Source organism: Aphis gossypii, chromosome 3, assembly GCF_020184175.1.
Source record: "Aphis gossypii isolate Hap1 chromosome 3, ASM2018417v2, whole genome shotgun sequence".
Lineage (NCBI taxonomy): Eukaryota > Metazoa > Arthropoda > Insecta > Hemiptera > Aphididae > Aphis > Aphis gossypii.
In genome coordinates, this window is record NC_065532.1 from 40476014 (window position 1) to 40493189 (window position 17176).

Below are 17176 nucleotides of genomic sequence, written 5' to 3' on the forward strand. Positions count from 1 at the left end.
TATAATTATTACACATCAACATTATAACTGTCATGACAAATATCAATACAATCTAATCTAATGTACAGTGTCAGCCTGGCATACAAAAGGCCTTGGCCGAAATTTTTCTCTGGAGCCTCAATTAATTTTTTTTTCATTTACTATGAACAAGAGTGATCATAGGGCAGTGAATTAGTGTACATACAAACCCACCACGATTATAAACTTAAAAATAAATTCTAAATTCCACGTTTGCTCTAGCCAGGCCGACAGCTAATATATTATTATATTATTATTTTGGTGTAATAAAGAGAATGGTTGATGATAAAAATATACAATTTGCTTCAGACTCAAACATTTCATGCAGCCACTGGTAGTAACTTGTTATTGTATCATAATAACATACTTGCAATATAAACCGGATAAAACAACGAGATACGTTTACTCCATAGATAAACAATTATAACTAATAAGGAACATATAAAATAGATGCCATACTATATTTTAACTATTAACATCAACCATAATTGTACCTATTTTTAATCAGTGGAATATAAATAAAAAAATGGAAATTATGTTTTCTTTCATAATTTATTCAACACGGTTTTAAGCAATATTATTATACTTTTTATGATCTTACAAAATGTATGTGTAACAGAATTCTAAATAAAACATGAAAAAAAAATCTAAAATTTTAACCATCAATTTATGTAGGTATATAAATATATTTCTAAATGTTTATGGAAAAACCATAATATAAAATAGAACTGAAACTAAGAACCATTTTATTTATTTAATGAGCTGCATCAATTTTTTTCTGTTCTTCAATTTGTGGAGTTTCTGCTTCTGGTTCATCAAACACATAATCAATCTCTTCATGAGGCCAGAATGATGGTTTGTTCTCCAAGTCCAATGTTAATTGAGGTTGAATATAAGCAGCATCTTCATATGTCATTTGGCTGAATGGCAATAAACTGTTGATTTCTGCAATCCTTTTTTCAGCTTGTTGAATTATCACTTCTGATTCTGCTTTGAATTCTTCAACACCTTTGGCCTAAAAATACAACCAATACACCATACATATTAAGACTGGTTGATAATTTCAATAGTATAAAATAACAGAACAAATTAATTACAATTTCTTTTTCATGTTTATCGATAGCAGCACTATACTTATCTTCTGGATATGGAATTTTAATAGCACTATATAATTTCTCAAAGTTGTCGACTAACCCAGGTACAGCCACTTTATTTTTATATGCCGCCCAATCGATTTTCAATGGTTCGGCTGGTGAGGCCAACATTCTGAAAACATTTATTAACAAACAAAAATCTTATAAATAACAGTTTTTCAAATATTATAAGTTTATAAAAATCGTTTTAACACCGGGCGTGTGGCCTTTAAATGACCTTAACGTACTTGCGAAGATATCCATCGGACTTAGCTTTAAACGCCAAATAGGACGCTTTGTCCGCTTCCGGTACTCGTTCAGCAATCGCGGCCCAGTTCACAGATGATTGAACTATGCGTTTAGAAGCCATTTTTAATCAAAATTAAACAGAAAAATCGAGATAGAACCTTCGAGAAATTGTGAGTTGTTTCACCAGAAAATGGTTAATGCAATAATACCTTAATGGTTGTCTGTAATCTGTAAAATATATTTGTATTATCAAATTTGCAGCTGTGTCGAAGAATTATCAGTTTCAACACTTTGAGAAACATAAAATTATCTATGCACAATAATTTATGATTGTTCTCGACCCTTATGTCTCGACCACGGCTATAGATAATATTATCTATAGCCGTGGTCTCGACTACGAAAACTAAAAACCGCGGGCTTAGATAATATGATTGAATCACGGACTAAAGATATAAGATACCTATAATAACTATATATTATATTAAGTATTATTACTGTAAGAGTCCATGATTGGATGGTGTATTAATCCTGACAGGACGTTTATCGTCCAAGGTCATGGTTACTAATTTACACATCATGTTCTCCCGAAACCAACTTGCTTATTTTATTCAAGATTCTGTAGCGAGATTTATCTGTTTATTTAAAAAAACCTTAGATGAGTTTCAAATTTCAATACTTGATGATATAAATATTTGATATTAAAATGCCGCCTAAAATGATTATTGTGTAGTAAAAAGCAATATGCTAATATAGTTCATTTTTTCTTAACACTATAGACTTAAAATAATAGATTTCAAATAATTTAGAGTACCTACATTTTTAAAATTGATGTTGAACAAAATGCAATGTACATTAAATTTTATATTGCGTCAATATAAAATATAAATTAATAAATTAATCCCCCCCCCCCATAATTACGCCACTGCAAGACCATAGGAAGTATACCTAGTACCTATAATAACTTCGTTTTTACTGTTTTTAGTCTGTGCTCAGTGCTTCATGCCTTCATAATAAATTAAACCATTGCATAGCGGTGTATAGCACATGCACATTGCACATCTATAAATATTAAAATAAATAGAATAAACTACTGATCCTTTAATTTATTCTATACCGAATTATATATGAAATTCACCAACTAACATTTTAACATCTAAATATAATTCTGTAAAAAATATTAATTTTTTTTCAGGAAATCTTTAAATGTTTTCACGGTAAAATATCTTAAGAATTTACATAACACATTGGTGACTAGGTAAATTATGAAAATAATTCTAACAATCTAGCATTCTGTGATCAATTCTGTTGAAGAGTGTTTGGTTTTTGATATGTTTGACTGTATTCTATTTTTTATTTTCAGTGCCAATATCACTATAATATCCTGTTAACACCAATTTGAAAAAAAAAATGGCAAATTAAACTTAATTAAACAACATCACAATACCAGAATACCTCTTCCCATTAAGTCACATAATAAAACAAGACATTGTATATGCAACAACATAATAAGTATGTATTTTTGACAATTTTTGTGATTTATGAAACTTTTATCACTTAACAACAATACAAAATAGAATTAATTAATATTTATTCATAACAAAACTTTTTAAAAATAATTAAATATTAAAATGATACACATTATGTGTAACTAAAAAATTAAACAAATAAAAAAACTATGTTTAAACTTAAAACCAATAATATCAATAAAAACAAAATAAAAATAAATATATAGCCATTGATAATAAATAATAATTTAATTTATCTGGGCATTCATTAAGTATTTCATAATTTCTTGAGCACAAAATTCTAAATTAATCAAATTACTATTCTTTACCAAATTCAAAATATTATTTTTGATTTCTTCCAATAAGTTTTTGTCATGGCCCAATTTTATTGCAATATCAATATAATTTTGGTCATTTTGTGCAATTGTATCTGTAACCCCTAAAATAGTCAACTGTGAAGCTGTTATACGAGATACATATGTTTCTCCGAGTAATGTTATTACTGGAATCCCTTCAATTAATGCATCCAAGGAAGCCATGTGTCCATTATATAAAATTGATTCCAAATAAATATCAGCTGACTGGATTCTATTCAAATGTTCACATTTTGGAATGAAGTTAGCAAAAATTATACGTGATGAATCAAAGTTTAAATCATTAGCAAATTTTTTTAAGTTATTGTCAGCAGCATCATTTAAATGTAGAAGCCATAGTACAGACTTAGGGACATTATTTAAAATATTAAGCCATGTACGGAAAGTAAATGGGTCTATTTTATACAGCTTACTAAAATTACAAAAAACAACAACATTATGTGGTAAGTTGTATAATTCCCTAGTATATTTATTACAGGGAGCTTCTTGAATAAATTGTGTAATAATTTCTACAAATGTTTCATTATTTAAAATACTATCGTATTCTTCAAAATTACTTTGATTCAATTGAAAATTAGTATTTTCTTCGGCTTTGAGTCTAGTTAACTCTGAAAATTTCTGCCCGTGATTGCCAGCAAGAAAAGTTGAATGTAATAAAAACAATTTTTTAATATATTCATTTGGAGGATTACTATAAAAATCTGATTCAGAAGTAAAAAAGTAGTCTACAAATGGCATAGCACTGGTATTATTGGTATTAGGATTACCAATCCATGAAACTTGAATTGGAGCTGGCCTCAATGAAAATATTTCAATTAAAGAACCCTCAGTATAACCACACAAGTCAACTAATACATGAATTTCATCACTATTTATAGTTTTAGCAGCATCAATTACTTTAAGCTGCGACAAATTTTTAAAGCTGATATTTTCTAATGTGGGCTCCATCCTGAAATTCAAATAAAAGGTTTTTATACCATTAATATTATAATCAATAATAATGTGTGACTGACTAAATTTTATTTAAGAGTTTAATAGCAAAGTAGTATAGATAATTTAATTTTTGAAGAATTTAGATAAGAAATACAAGAAATTTCTTTCTAAAAAATTTGAAATCACATGATAATAAAATAATTTAAGTTATTTTTAATTTTCTTTTGTTAAAGTAATTGAAGTAATTCAATGTATTGAAAATGGTCTATATGTTTTAAACTATATTTATTAATTTAAATGATTAAAATAAAATATTCACCATTTTGGAATATTATCATTTGAAGATAAGGTGTAAAGACAAAATTGTACTTCGCTTGAGTAATTTAAAAATGAGAATGCAACAATGTTTGTTACTGGATGTTTACTGAAGTTGTTTGATACAAAACCAATCCTTAGTTTTCCTCTTAAAGATGTAGGATAAATAAACTGTTGAGGTTCTTCAATCGATTTTTTCAATTTTTCAAGACAATGTTTTACATAATTAGAAGCAATTTTGTTTTGTACTTCAAATGATAACGGTAAAAACAATGAATCATGAGGTAATAAGGACAAGACTTGATCATCATTGAGATGTTTATTAACTATTTTTTTTAATTTTTTCATGTGAGAATCGTAGTCTGACCAGTCACAGACTTTTTGTAAACATATAACTAAATTACAATATATTTCTGGAAAATCTGGTTTTAATTTTAATGTAGCTTCATAAGCATGAATTGCATCAATGAAATTTTCATTGTCTTTTTGTATAGAACCTATGTTAATGAAAGCTTCTAAACACTGTGAATCAAGTTGAATCGCCTTATAAAAATAATTCAATGACTGTTTACTCATGTTTAATTCGATACATATGTTTCCCATACGTACATAAATTCCGACAGATGTATTGTAATATGTCAAGGCTTTTTTATAATGAAAAAGAATATCATTAAGATTTCTAAATTCTTTGTATAAAACATTTGCATCCAGATCATCAATTTCAAAAAGCTGATTAAAGGCTTTAATATCATCACATTGGCCCAATTTTTGTTTAAGAAATGACATATTAATCAAAGCATTTAAATGGTCCGGTTGTAATTGAAGGGTCATTTTATAATATTCTAAAGCCATTCCGTACAGTTCTTGTTTTTCATAAATATTTGCTGAACAATAGTAAACATCGACTAACGATGGTCTCAACTCCATAGCTTTTCTATACCTGTTGAAAAAAAAATTATTATACAATTAATTACATAATTGATGTTATGATTAGATGCAAAATCATGAAAATTTTTGCGTTTATATCTATAAAAAGGATAAAACATTCAACACTAAGTTTTCCATAAGTTTTCTTTCAAGTATCTAACCTAACCTAACAATAACAATTTATCCTTGAACAATTTCAAATATTAATTGTTATTATACAAAAAGCATAAGTCGTAGATACTTGAAAATATCACCAGTTATTTAGACTGGCATTTTATTTACATAATTTAATTTTCAAAACATTTTGACGTCTTAAGCTATTTATAGACAACTGAAATTTTTGATTTTTCTGAGAATTTTTTTTTTTTGAAATGTCAATAAAATTTTTTTGGTCCAGTCAAAATACTTGAAAATTTAGCACAAAAATCCTCTTAAGTTAATCTTATAGTGATTAAAAAATTATACATTTATTTATATATTTATATATATTATAAAATATACATATAATTATTAATTATTAATACATAGACACAATTTTTTTTTTATTAATATTTGAAGTTCAAATATTGACAAAAATTCGTCAAAATCAATTGAATATTCAATATTTGCAAATTATTTTGTAGGTATAATTTATAAAAGTGTTTGTATAAGTAGCTAACAGTTGAACATTTAATATAAGATTTTCCATAAATTTAGCTTACAATAATTATAAAAGAAATTAAATTTTGGTGTATTTAGGCCATTAAAACATAAACCACTTTTTTTACCAACCACTGGAATTATATCCTAGGCTAACAAATCACATTCGTTCAGAATCAATTTTTTGGTATAATGATACTTGTGAATGGATTCAAATTTAACACTCCTGTAGTACAGCGGTTCTCAAACTATGCTGGGGCTCTACAAGACTAATCTAAGGACTTCGCAGGCACATCTGAATGAAGTACATATATTATTTTTCGTTAAATTGTTACAAGTTACATTTATATTGTATAAAGTTTGTATATTAGCAATTTATTAATCCATAATTGTTTGAGTTGTAAAATTGATATTTCAAGTTTTTGGGGCACCATGAATTTTTTTTAGCATATCAAGGGCTTTGTGAAAAAAAAAGTTTGAGAATCGCTGCTGTAGTATATATTAGTGATCCACACGACCATATAGCACCTAATGTACAGCAGAGTGGTACCCACTTACTCGCATTTTTAATATTTACAACTATCTTCCGAAAATTAATTTTGGTTATGGCACTGATTATTTTTTTGTACATAATATAATATTGATCTCTTAAGTTAAGATATAATAACATACAATTAACATAAAAGGAATTCCATACAAAATATAAAACTTTAAAGTAACATATGTTGTCAATCAAATGAAAAATTATAAAGGTTGGTATTTACTAATATGCAAACAAACATTAAATTATAAGAAGCAATAGTTTACACAGAATAAACATGAAGTATAAGTCAAGTAGACAATAAAAGTCAACACAAAGGATAAGATGTATTTCACTAGAAAAGTTAACTGATTTTGATATTGAGCTCAATTTCTTTGATAATGTATTTTTTATGTAGTGGAACTCATAATTAAAATTAAATTGTTTAACTTAGGTTAACTAAGACACTGCAGATGATTAGTATATTACTAGATAAACAAGCATTTAATAAATATTATGTTAAGTAATAATTACCGAATTAAAGCAGAATCATATTGACCCATATTGTGTAAAGCAAGTCCAAGTTTCCAATGACTCTCAGCATTTTTAGGGTTAAAATATAAGGCAGTAGCAAATTCATGTATTGCATTTTCTATATCAAATTTATCCAAATATAAATTACCTAATGCTATACAAATATCTGATGCATTTTTATGTTTTTCTAACTCTCGATATACTGCATACAGATTCTTGTATATATCGTCTCGTTGAGGTTGTAATTCGATACATTTTTTTAAATATACTTCTGCTTCCTGATAATTATCCAGGTTATGAAAGTAGATCATAGCCAATTTTAAATTAATTTCTAAATCATCAGGCAGTAATTTTAAATATTTCTTGTATGTTTCTGCTGACATGAACATATTATCTTGATTACAATATGCAACTGCTAAATTTTTAAGAGTTGATGCATTTTCAGGATCTAAATAAATTGCTTTTTCAAATGCTTGAATTGCTTTAGGGTAATTAGTTATTTTTAAATATAATTTCCCCAAATTAAACAAAGTAATTTTTAGATTAGGATTTATGATTAAAGCTTTGTAATAATAAAGTATTGCTTTGTCATATTGATTAGCCGAATAGTATAAATTTCCTAAATTCCTCAAAGTGACTTCACACTGTGGAGCACTTTTTAGAGCAATTTCAAATTGTTCTTCAGCTTTTTTTAATCTATTTTGGGACAATAGAAATTTAGCATATTTATTTCTGATTATATACGAATCTGGATAAATTTTTAAAATTTGAATGTATATGTATTCAGCATTTTTTAAATCATTTGTTTTAATTAACGATTCCGCGTAATAAATCCAACAATCATTATAAGATGGTGACTTCTTAATAGCTTCTAGGAAATAATGTCTAGCTAAATCATAATTAGATAGTTTCCAATAATTAAATGCAATGTTAATCAACATTTGGAAAGAATTTGGATTCAAATTGTTTGCCATTTTCAAGAAACTAAGCGATTTATCATAGTTGCCACACTTAAAAAATGATTCAGCCATTAGAATTATAACATTTAAATCATTTGGTTTTTGCTGCAATAATTTTTCACATATTTGTTGAGTTCTGGTAAAATTTCCATTTTCCATTTCTAATTTTGCAGATTTTTGAAGATCATCTAAATAAAAAAAGTATAATATGTATTTACAACATTGAAATTTTCAGCATTGAGTTATTTTAGTAATTAATAAATTTATTTATAACATAAATTTAAATGGAGTTTCGTTCTGTAACAAATTGTAATAGAACAGAAGCTTCAACCTAGCAAAGACTCAAACCTAGTCTACAGATTTTTGGAAAACTTATTAAGCATTAGGACTATACTACTGTTCTATTAACAGTACATACTAATTATCTATATGATGACTAAGCGTTTGCCGCAACCTCATTTTCACCTTAAAGATAACTAATTGGTTAAATTTTTTTTTCATTTGACGATAATTAATGGCTTATCTGATAAACCAACCAACTATCAACAATAAAGGCCTATAGTTGGTCGAGTGATCTCAGATGAAACACCTTGTTTAGTGTCTTACAGATTGAAGAAATTATTGTTGAGTATAGTTAAAGGATGATGTATTTTAAATGCATAATTTTACTGAAAAACTATAAATAAGTAGAAAACAATAAATTTAGTAAGATAAGAAGTAAGGAAACTACCAAATAAATGTAAATTTTAGTTTTGATAATGATTTAAAAGAAGTGTAACAATTTTTAATAATTTGTAAAATTTTTACCCTACAGGTAGGGTAGTTGAATAATATATATTATTTAATTGTGTGGACCAACTATGATAAAATTAATTGAATTTATACCAAAGATATTTCTTTATTTTCCTAAAATTTCAAAAAGAATTAGGATATCAACATTTTTTTTTTTAATATTAATTACAATTAAATTGGGGCCTACAACAAACTTTGTTGAATTAATTTTGGATTTCTGAAAACAAAAATTGTTGAGTGTACCTGGTCCTTCAGTTAGTCACTGTAATGTATATATTTCAATATTTCAATGGTAAATCAATACATACAAAAAATGATTCAAAGCAAAAGTGGACTGTCAACCTATATAACTTAGTATAATCCATAATATAGTTTTTGATAATACTACTCAAGTAATTTATTTTACAAATAATAGTATTACGGTAGGTTGATTTAATTTTAGCCAAAAATACTACATTTATTTTATGAATATGTTATAATACTGAAATTACATTCAACTTTTTAATATAATTAACTTTTAAGTCAATTCGCCTTACTATAGAATAGTGTAAATAGACCAAAGACTTACAGTATAAATAAGTTGTACCTTAAAATTAATCTTAATGTTTAGAAAATATTATTGTGTATATCAGCAGTTCTCAAATTGTGAGATGCGCCTCCCTGGGAGGCGCGAGCACTTAACAGAGGATGTATGAGCGCTGCGGTAAATAATGATATTTTTAAACTAACAATAATTTGGCCTATAATTATTTTGTAAGATTATACCTAGTTTGGAAATTTTTGGAAAGTTACTACATCCACCCAGTGTTTGATAGAGAATGGTATTTTAAAAATAGTTATATATTATGACAAGTTTATATAACACACTATTTAAAAAGGTAGGCAAGTGTCAAATGTGTTATTAAGGATGTGTTGAACTTAAATTCAATCATTGGATCATTGACCATTGTATATATTCTGAGTGGAAACTCTCTGTCAGTCTATATCACTAAGTATATTTCATGATACGTCTTTTTGACTTAGCTATTAGTCATCTATTTCAATTTTAACATTATCATAGGTTGACATATATTTTTCTGAAAATATTGCATTTATTATATTATTAGTATTTGCTATTTAATTATTATAATAATTTATATTAATACCTTATTTATCAACTTATAAAACTCAAAATATATTATTATTATTCTATAAATACTGTAAAAAAGTAAAAATAGATTCATATATAGTAGTATACTTGTATAAATCTATGTATCTAAATATGTAAAAAATATTGTTGCGAATAGTAAAATTTATAATATATCTAAAAATGTTTAGTTAACATTACCAATGATAGTTAGAACTTAGAATCATGGTTCTAAGTAAATCTGTAAATCCTTAAATTATGTATGCAATAGGCAAAGATGGCCTATTACAATGGATCATCTAAATAATAAATTAAACTTAAGAATTGATAATAACTTACCTAGGTGTTGTTGATAATAATTCTAAAAAAAAAAAAAATCATTAAAAAAAGTTTAAAAATGTTAATTGTTATTAATATTAGTATTTACCTCAAAAGCTCCATAAAACAGTTTTATTGAATCATCCCACAACTTGATAGAGTCAACTATTCCAAAGGTTGCTTGTGCCAAATCCTTTACTTTTGTAAATCCTAATGCTTCTAATTCCTTAGATATATTTTCAAATCTTAAAAAATGAAAAAGAATAATTATAAAATAAATTGATAATATGAAATTAAATGAATAGATTTGTTAAATTTGTGTTACAATAATTAATTACCTACTTAACAAAATATAATTTTACATTTATTTTAGATTTTGAAAACACTAATTTAATTTCTTCAATCTGCAATAAATATTACACTTTGTCAAATCATGAAAAAAAAAAATGAACAATAGCTTGAAACTATTAAGATTAGTAATAGTTACTGACTATAATATGAAAGAACAAGAATGTAGTATTGTAATTCTACAGAATTTTGTGTTCTAATTTTAAGTAAATTATATATTTTAGAAAATGGTGTGGTAAAATCAAACACACAGATAACGGAGCTTTGACAAAAAATATTATGAACTTGTAGCTCATTAAATATTACCATAATATTATTATTATCTCGATTATTTTACATTTGAAAATTTTTAGATTCTGAACGGAGTGATGAATGTATTGATTTTACAATGATGTATGTTTTTTTTTTGTGTCTGTGTACAGCATAACCAGTCGAAATAATGCTTAAATTTCAAACTTCTGGGGTGGTTTCCGATGGAAAAGTGAATATCCTTTGTGCATTATAGAGGTAAAAAGTAAACATTTTCCAACAGTTTTCAAAAAAATCGAAAAAAAACAAAAAAAAAAAATTACGGAAAAACGGGAATTTTTACGCAAAACCAATTTTCGACCGAATCGATTTTTTTATATGGTTGTAATTCAAAAACTAATCATTGTAAATACTTGAAATTTTCACCAAATGTATATGTTAGTGTTATCTATATACAGTTAAAATTTCAAAAATGTTTGACTATTTTTGAGCTATTTATAAACAACTGAAATTTTCAATTTTTCTGAAAATTTTTTTTTGAAGTGTCGATAAAATTTTTTTGGCTCCATCAAAATACTTTTTGAAAATTTTATACAAAGTTCCTTATATGTTATTCTTATAGTGATTAAAAAATTATAAGAATTCATAGGCACAATTTTTTTTTATTAGCATTTGAAGTTCAAATTTCGACAAAAATTCTTCAAAATCATGAATATTTGCAAATTATTTTGGAGATATAATTCATAAAAAAATTTGCATAAGTAGTTAAGAGTTGAAAATTTAATACAAGATTTTTCATAAGTTTAGCTTATAATAATTATAAAAGAACTTAAATTTTGGTGTATTCAGACCATTAAAACATAAACCACCTTTTTCACCAACCACTGGAAATTATATCCTAGGCTGACAAATCATCTTCGTTCAGGATCGTTTTTCGTATTCAATGATAACTATCATTGGATTCAAATTTAACACTCTTATAATATATAATAGTGATCCACACGGCACCTAATCTACAGCAGAGCGGTACCCACTTACCCGCTTTTTTTTTTTATTTTGACCCCCCCCCCCCAAAATGTTACCTATGGGCGCCCATGTTGGAAACGTGCCCACCCAGCCCCTCCTGTAAACACGTCTATGTATATACAATAACACAGAACATAATAATAATCCCTAACATTTCTTTCACTGGTTCCAGAATAATAGCTTAAAAATAATAAACCATCAGAATATTATTAATAAAATAATAGAAAACATCTTGAAACTTCACTTCATTTAAAAACAAAAAGCGGGTGAGTACCGCTTTGTTGTACATTAGGTGCTGTTACATACATTAGGTTTTTTATGAATTAAACCTACAAAATAATATGCAAAATGTTGACGAATTTTTGTCAATATTTGAACGTCAAATGCTAATAAAAAAAATTGTGCCTATGTATTCTTATAATTTTTTAATCATTATAAGAATAACTTATGAAGAAATTTGTATTAATGTTTCAAGTATTTTGACTCCGCCAAAAAAATTTTATCAATATTCATAAAAAAAAAATAAATAAATTTTTTGAATTTTAATAAATATTTGATTTCGTTTGAAGATAAATCGTTATCGTTACGCGATTTCGTAAATATTTAGAATTCAACCGCACATCACATTTTTCCTAGTATGATGTTTCGAATTTTCTCTATAGTTATTTGAAGGAAAATTTATAAAAAATTTAGTGTTGAATTTTTCAATCTTAGATATAAACACAACGATTTTTATGATATTTCTACTATAAATTTACTTGCAATTAATATTCGTGAGTTTGACATATTTCGTAAAAATTTGAACTATAAACGCTTATAAAAAAAAATTTTGACTAGCGGTATTTGATTTTTTTTTTTTTAACTACAATAAGAACAACTCATTAGGAACCTTATATTAAATTATATTAAATCACTCTGTTCAGAATCTAAAATTCTGTTGACAGTTAAATTTAGTAGCATAAATGGTACATTCATAATATAATATAACTGTAAATTATTTACTTTATTGGGTCATTTTCTGACAAGATATTTGTAATGACAGATATTGGTGCTTCACAGTTTGAATATTCTTTGCAAAACATAATATGCTGTAAACAATATATTTGTTATAATTAATAAAATTAGTTTTTACTAGTTCATCAAAATTCAGAAAATAAAATTAACATTAATTTAATAAAGATCTTATGATATTGCATTATGTAGAATTTTTATACAACTTACTATCACATTTAATAGGATCAAGAACTATTAAATGAGATACATTTTCTTAGAAGAAAGTATACGTCCTGAAACTTATGTTTAATTAATATTCAATTTTTATATACAATGTATACGATTTTCAGTTAAAGGATGTCATACTATCATCTAAAATTCACATTAATTGTTATGTATCAAAATGGGAGTTTTAAAGAATACAAAATCTATAAAAGGAATCTATTTTTTTATATAACTATTTAAAAAATCTTAAATTGGAAAATAGGATTATTAACATATATATCATGTTTATAGTAAGTGTAAAAATTCTAGAAACACTTCATGTATTACATTATATATTATAATAGGTGATTTATTAGTATACCTAGGTACTTACAGATTTTAGTAATGGATCTATAATTAAGAATATTACACTCGAGTGATTTTCATAGGCAGCTTATTATAATCTTTAAAAATTTGTGACAATGAACTGCAAAAAAATAAAATATATATTGTAATAAGTATGTTAGAGAGATTAAAATGTTTATAAATTGTGTTTATTGACTATATTAATGAATACAAATTAAATAGGTAGATCTAGATACATAGCCAATAACCATTTATGAAATTTTGTTTGCCTGAGCCATAGTTTTTGACAATATCTCCAAGTCATCATTTGCATAATTTTAGAAGGGACAAGGAAGCTTTAGAAATTAAGGTTTTTAAACATTTTTAAGGACAAGAAGTAATAATGCTAATGGAAATTTGAAACTGCTAAACATTTAATCTTAATCAGATGTATTAAAATTTGTATTAAGTACTTAATTTATTTTAAATATTGTTACAATTTCTTTTTTAACCAATAACAAAACAAATTAAGATTAAAGTTACAATTGCAAGTGATTTATTCTGAACTAGATAGAGTTAGTCTTTTGATTAAATTCTATTAGGTTTTATTATTGTTTATAAATGTAGAATAAAAACTCCTAAAATTAATACCAAACATTGAATAAAAAATATATTATAATTATTTAGGCCAATAAGCATAATAACTTATTGTCTATTACCCTGCACCTGGCTGGTCAAGTTGTTGTTGATGACCATTATTAAACAGTAGCCTAAAATATATTCTAGCATAATATAATATCATTATTCCCATCAAGTATCCCGAGATTAAAGAAGTGTTATTTACAATTTCAGTTCTTGTAACATTTACAATTTTTTGTTATGAACTAGGTATGCTGAAATAGTTATGCTAACAGGTATTTGACAAGTGTAATTTGTACTTTTAGAAGACTTTGAACTCTCATTACTTTGTCCTCATCTTACTTATACATAGACATACCATACAACAATTTACAAAATAGAAGATCCAATTTTGTATTATTTATTTAAATATTAGAATTAATTAACCAAGTATAAAACTTTAAGGTGAAAACATTATTTGTATTCTCTTGTTAGATATTTACAATAATTTAGTTTATAAGTAAGTCATGAGTAAAATATTGGTATTTAAAAATGGAAAAAATGCTAATAACTTGATTATAAATTAATAAGAATAGATAATTTTCTTCCCTTTAAGTTGGATAATGGACCCACTCTAATATTAAAGCTAACAACACTAAGTTGGATTTGTATATTATTATATTTTAGTTCTCGTTTTGTTTTAATAATACTGAGACAGCACGCATGCATATGATTCTCTTTATGAGGTATACAGAGTATTTTTGTGTCTACAATAAGTTGTTTATCGAGTATTGTCAATATTACACACATATGGCTAGTGACAATCCATAATGATTAGGTCTGTATTTTTATCAATATTGGCATGGCATCATAAGCAACGCACTAAAATACCATTTACATTGAAAGTTTAGAAAGACAATAAGTAATATTAATAAATATGGAGAAAAATAATATCAATAGTTTTATAAGTATCAACACAATTATTAAAATAAATAATGTGTACTAATACTAATAAATTAATAAATTTAGTAACAAAACTCAAAAGGATACTTGGTATAATTTAAAAGTAATTTAAAATACACTGTAAAAAATAAAATAAGAAAGTCAACAAAATAATATAATAGTATGCAATGTTGTAATTTACAATTGTAGCACGCTAATGCCAGCAATAAAGATTATCCAATGTGCTATAAAATAAGTTGGAAAAATTATGCTGTTATTATTGACATAAGCTTGAAACTATGATGATTTCTAAAGATAATTAACGACAATTCAAAATTATGAAAGCCAAAAAATATACATTAATATGATATAATTGCATAAAAAATGTATTTTATTCATAACAATTATTTATTCTACTCATTACTTTCATTATCAACACATGTGTCATGTAAATTTAAGATCATTGTTATAGTACCTAATAGATTCATCAATACCAGACATTTATCAAAACCACTAGTTTTTTAGTAATTGTAAAATATTAATTTACTATAAGTTAACATGTCCATACTATAAAATCTTTTTACATGAATCTTAGTCAAGATACCAAAGACTAGAATAAATACCTATGAGTATATCCATTAAAAAAATACTATTTACTAATAGGTAAGGTCTACCTAATTGAAAATAGAACTTGAGTGTTGTATTATTTTGTATAGTTTTTAGTTCTTTTTTTTTTTTTACTGTGGAAAGTTTTTATAAAAAAACCATCAAACTATAATATTATGTTGTTGATCATATCATTGGAATAGTAAACAGTAAACAGCGCTATCGGAATAATGTCACATACTTTATAAACTTGTCATTTATTGCTGAAATCAAAATAGGTACCTATTTAATCATTTAAATAAAACGACATGGCCGGGAGGAAGTAATGCGAAAGCAGTCCCCTCCCGGTTGTCGGTTTCAAACTGCAAAAAAAAAAAAATAAATAAAACGACATACAATAACAATGTAGACGTTCATACCTACTTACAAAAAATATATCAATCCTGAATTTCAGATATTTAATGATAAAAGTCTTCAGCCACGACAAAAACATAATAATATTTTAAAACACAGCCATTTAGTAGACTAGTAGAAATCTAAATCTTATAAACAGACTCTATTGCATACACTACTTACTATACGACAGAACCGTGAACAGTGTCAACATTGGAAGCACGAATATATTAAAGATCTTCCGACTCAAACATTCAAAATGAACTGTAGTTTCAGACTCTAGTCCACTAAAAAAAAGTATAAAAGTCTGGTGAAATGAACTAAAATACACACTTGGTCTTGGAGAAATTGAAATAAATAAAATTCTTGGATTAAATGAGAGTTGAAAAATTTACTGGAAACGTGTTTAGCATTATAATGACGATGTGCACCATAGAACAGTAGAGCAAATCTTCGTTGTACGTGTTCGTACATATGTTTACAAACCGGTACATATCAAGCCACCCCATTGGTTGGTGATCTGCGTGGCGTATGATGTGGACGCCGATGCCTCCACGAAAGGTCCAAACTCCAAGTGCGGTATAAACCACTCGTGGCGAGGTACAACACCATGGTTATATGCTATTGACGGTTATTGTAGACCCGTTGCATGCTACCTGTAGTTCCTGTACATGGGTCAAGTATACATCCAGTATATACAATTCAAGGCCATAACTGGTGGGGTCCAGGGATCCAGACCCTCCACCCCACCTTTGAATTTTTTGAAAGTAGAAATATTTTTATATTATTAAATAATTGACTATTATGTGAATTGAATATTTTAATGACGACTTATGTTTTAAATAACGATAATAATCAAATTTTATATTTTTAAAGTAAAAATGACAAAATATTTTCAGTATCTATATTTCAAAATTTTTTAGATGTTTATTATGTTAACTACAAAATAATTTACAAATGTTTAATATTTTAACAAATTTCGTCAAGATAAAACATTTTAAGAGTTGTATGAAAGTTTCTGCTCATCGATTGTAGTCTTTTGCCGATAAATACTCATAGATATTTGATGGCCTTTTTGGAAGATTTTTGATTGGTCTTTTAGAAATGATG

General features: G+C 26.1%; 2 protein-coding genes across 2 annotated transcripts; both read right to left on the minus strand.

The window, feature by feature from the left end:
• Positions 1–551: 551 nt before the first annotated feature.
• LOC114123465 (ATP synthase subunit d, mitochondrial-like) lies at positions 552–1629 on the minus strand. Its single transcript, XM_027986458.2, has 3 exons — positions 1400–1629; positions 1116–1284; positions 552–1033 (listed from the first exon to the last, which is right to left on the minus strand). The coding sequence occupies exons 1-3, from the start codon at positions 1519–1521 to the stop codon at positions 773–775; spliced, it is 552 nt and encodes a 183-aa protein (XP_027842259.1). The 5' UTR covers positions 1522–1629; the 3' UTR covers positions 552–772.
• Positions 1630–3139: 1510 nt separating this feature from the next.
• On the minus strand, positions 3140–16451 carry LOC114123462 (UDP-N-acetylglucosamine--peptide N-acetylglucosaminyltransferase 110 kDa subunit-like). The gene is made up of 8 exons (XM_050204530.1): positions 16250–16451; positions 13557–13649; positions 12968–13053; positions 10452–10587; positions 10364–10385; positions 7148–8294; positions 4532–5467; positions 3140–4228 (listed from the first exon to the last, which is right to left on the minus strand). Exons 3-8 carry the CDS (start codon positions 13045–13047, stop codon positions 3154–3156), a joined length of 3396 nt encoding a protein of 1131 aa, XP_050060487.1. The 5' UTR covers positions 13048–13053; positions 13557–13649; positions 16250–16451; the 3' UTR covers positions 3140–3153.
• Positions 16452–17176: the final 725 nt, after the last annotated feature.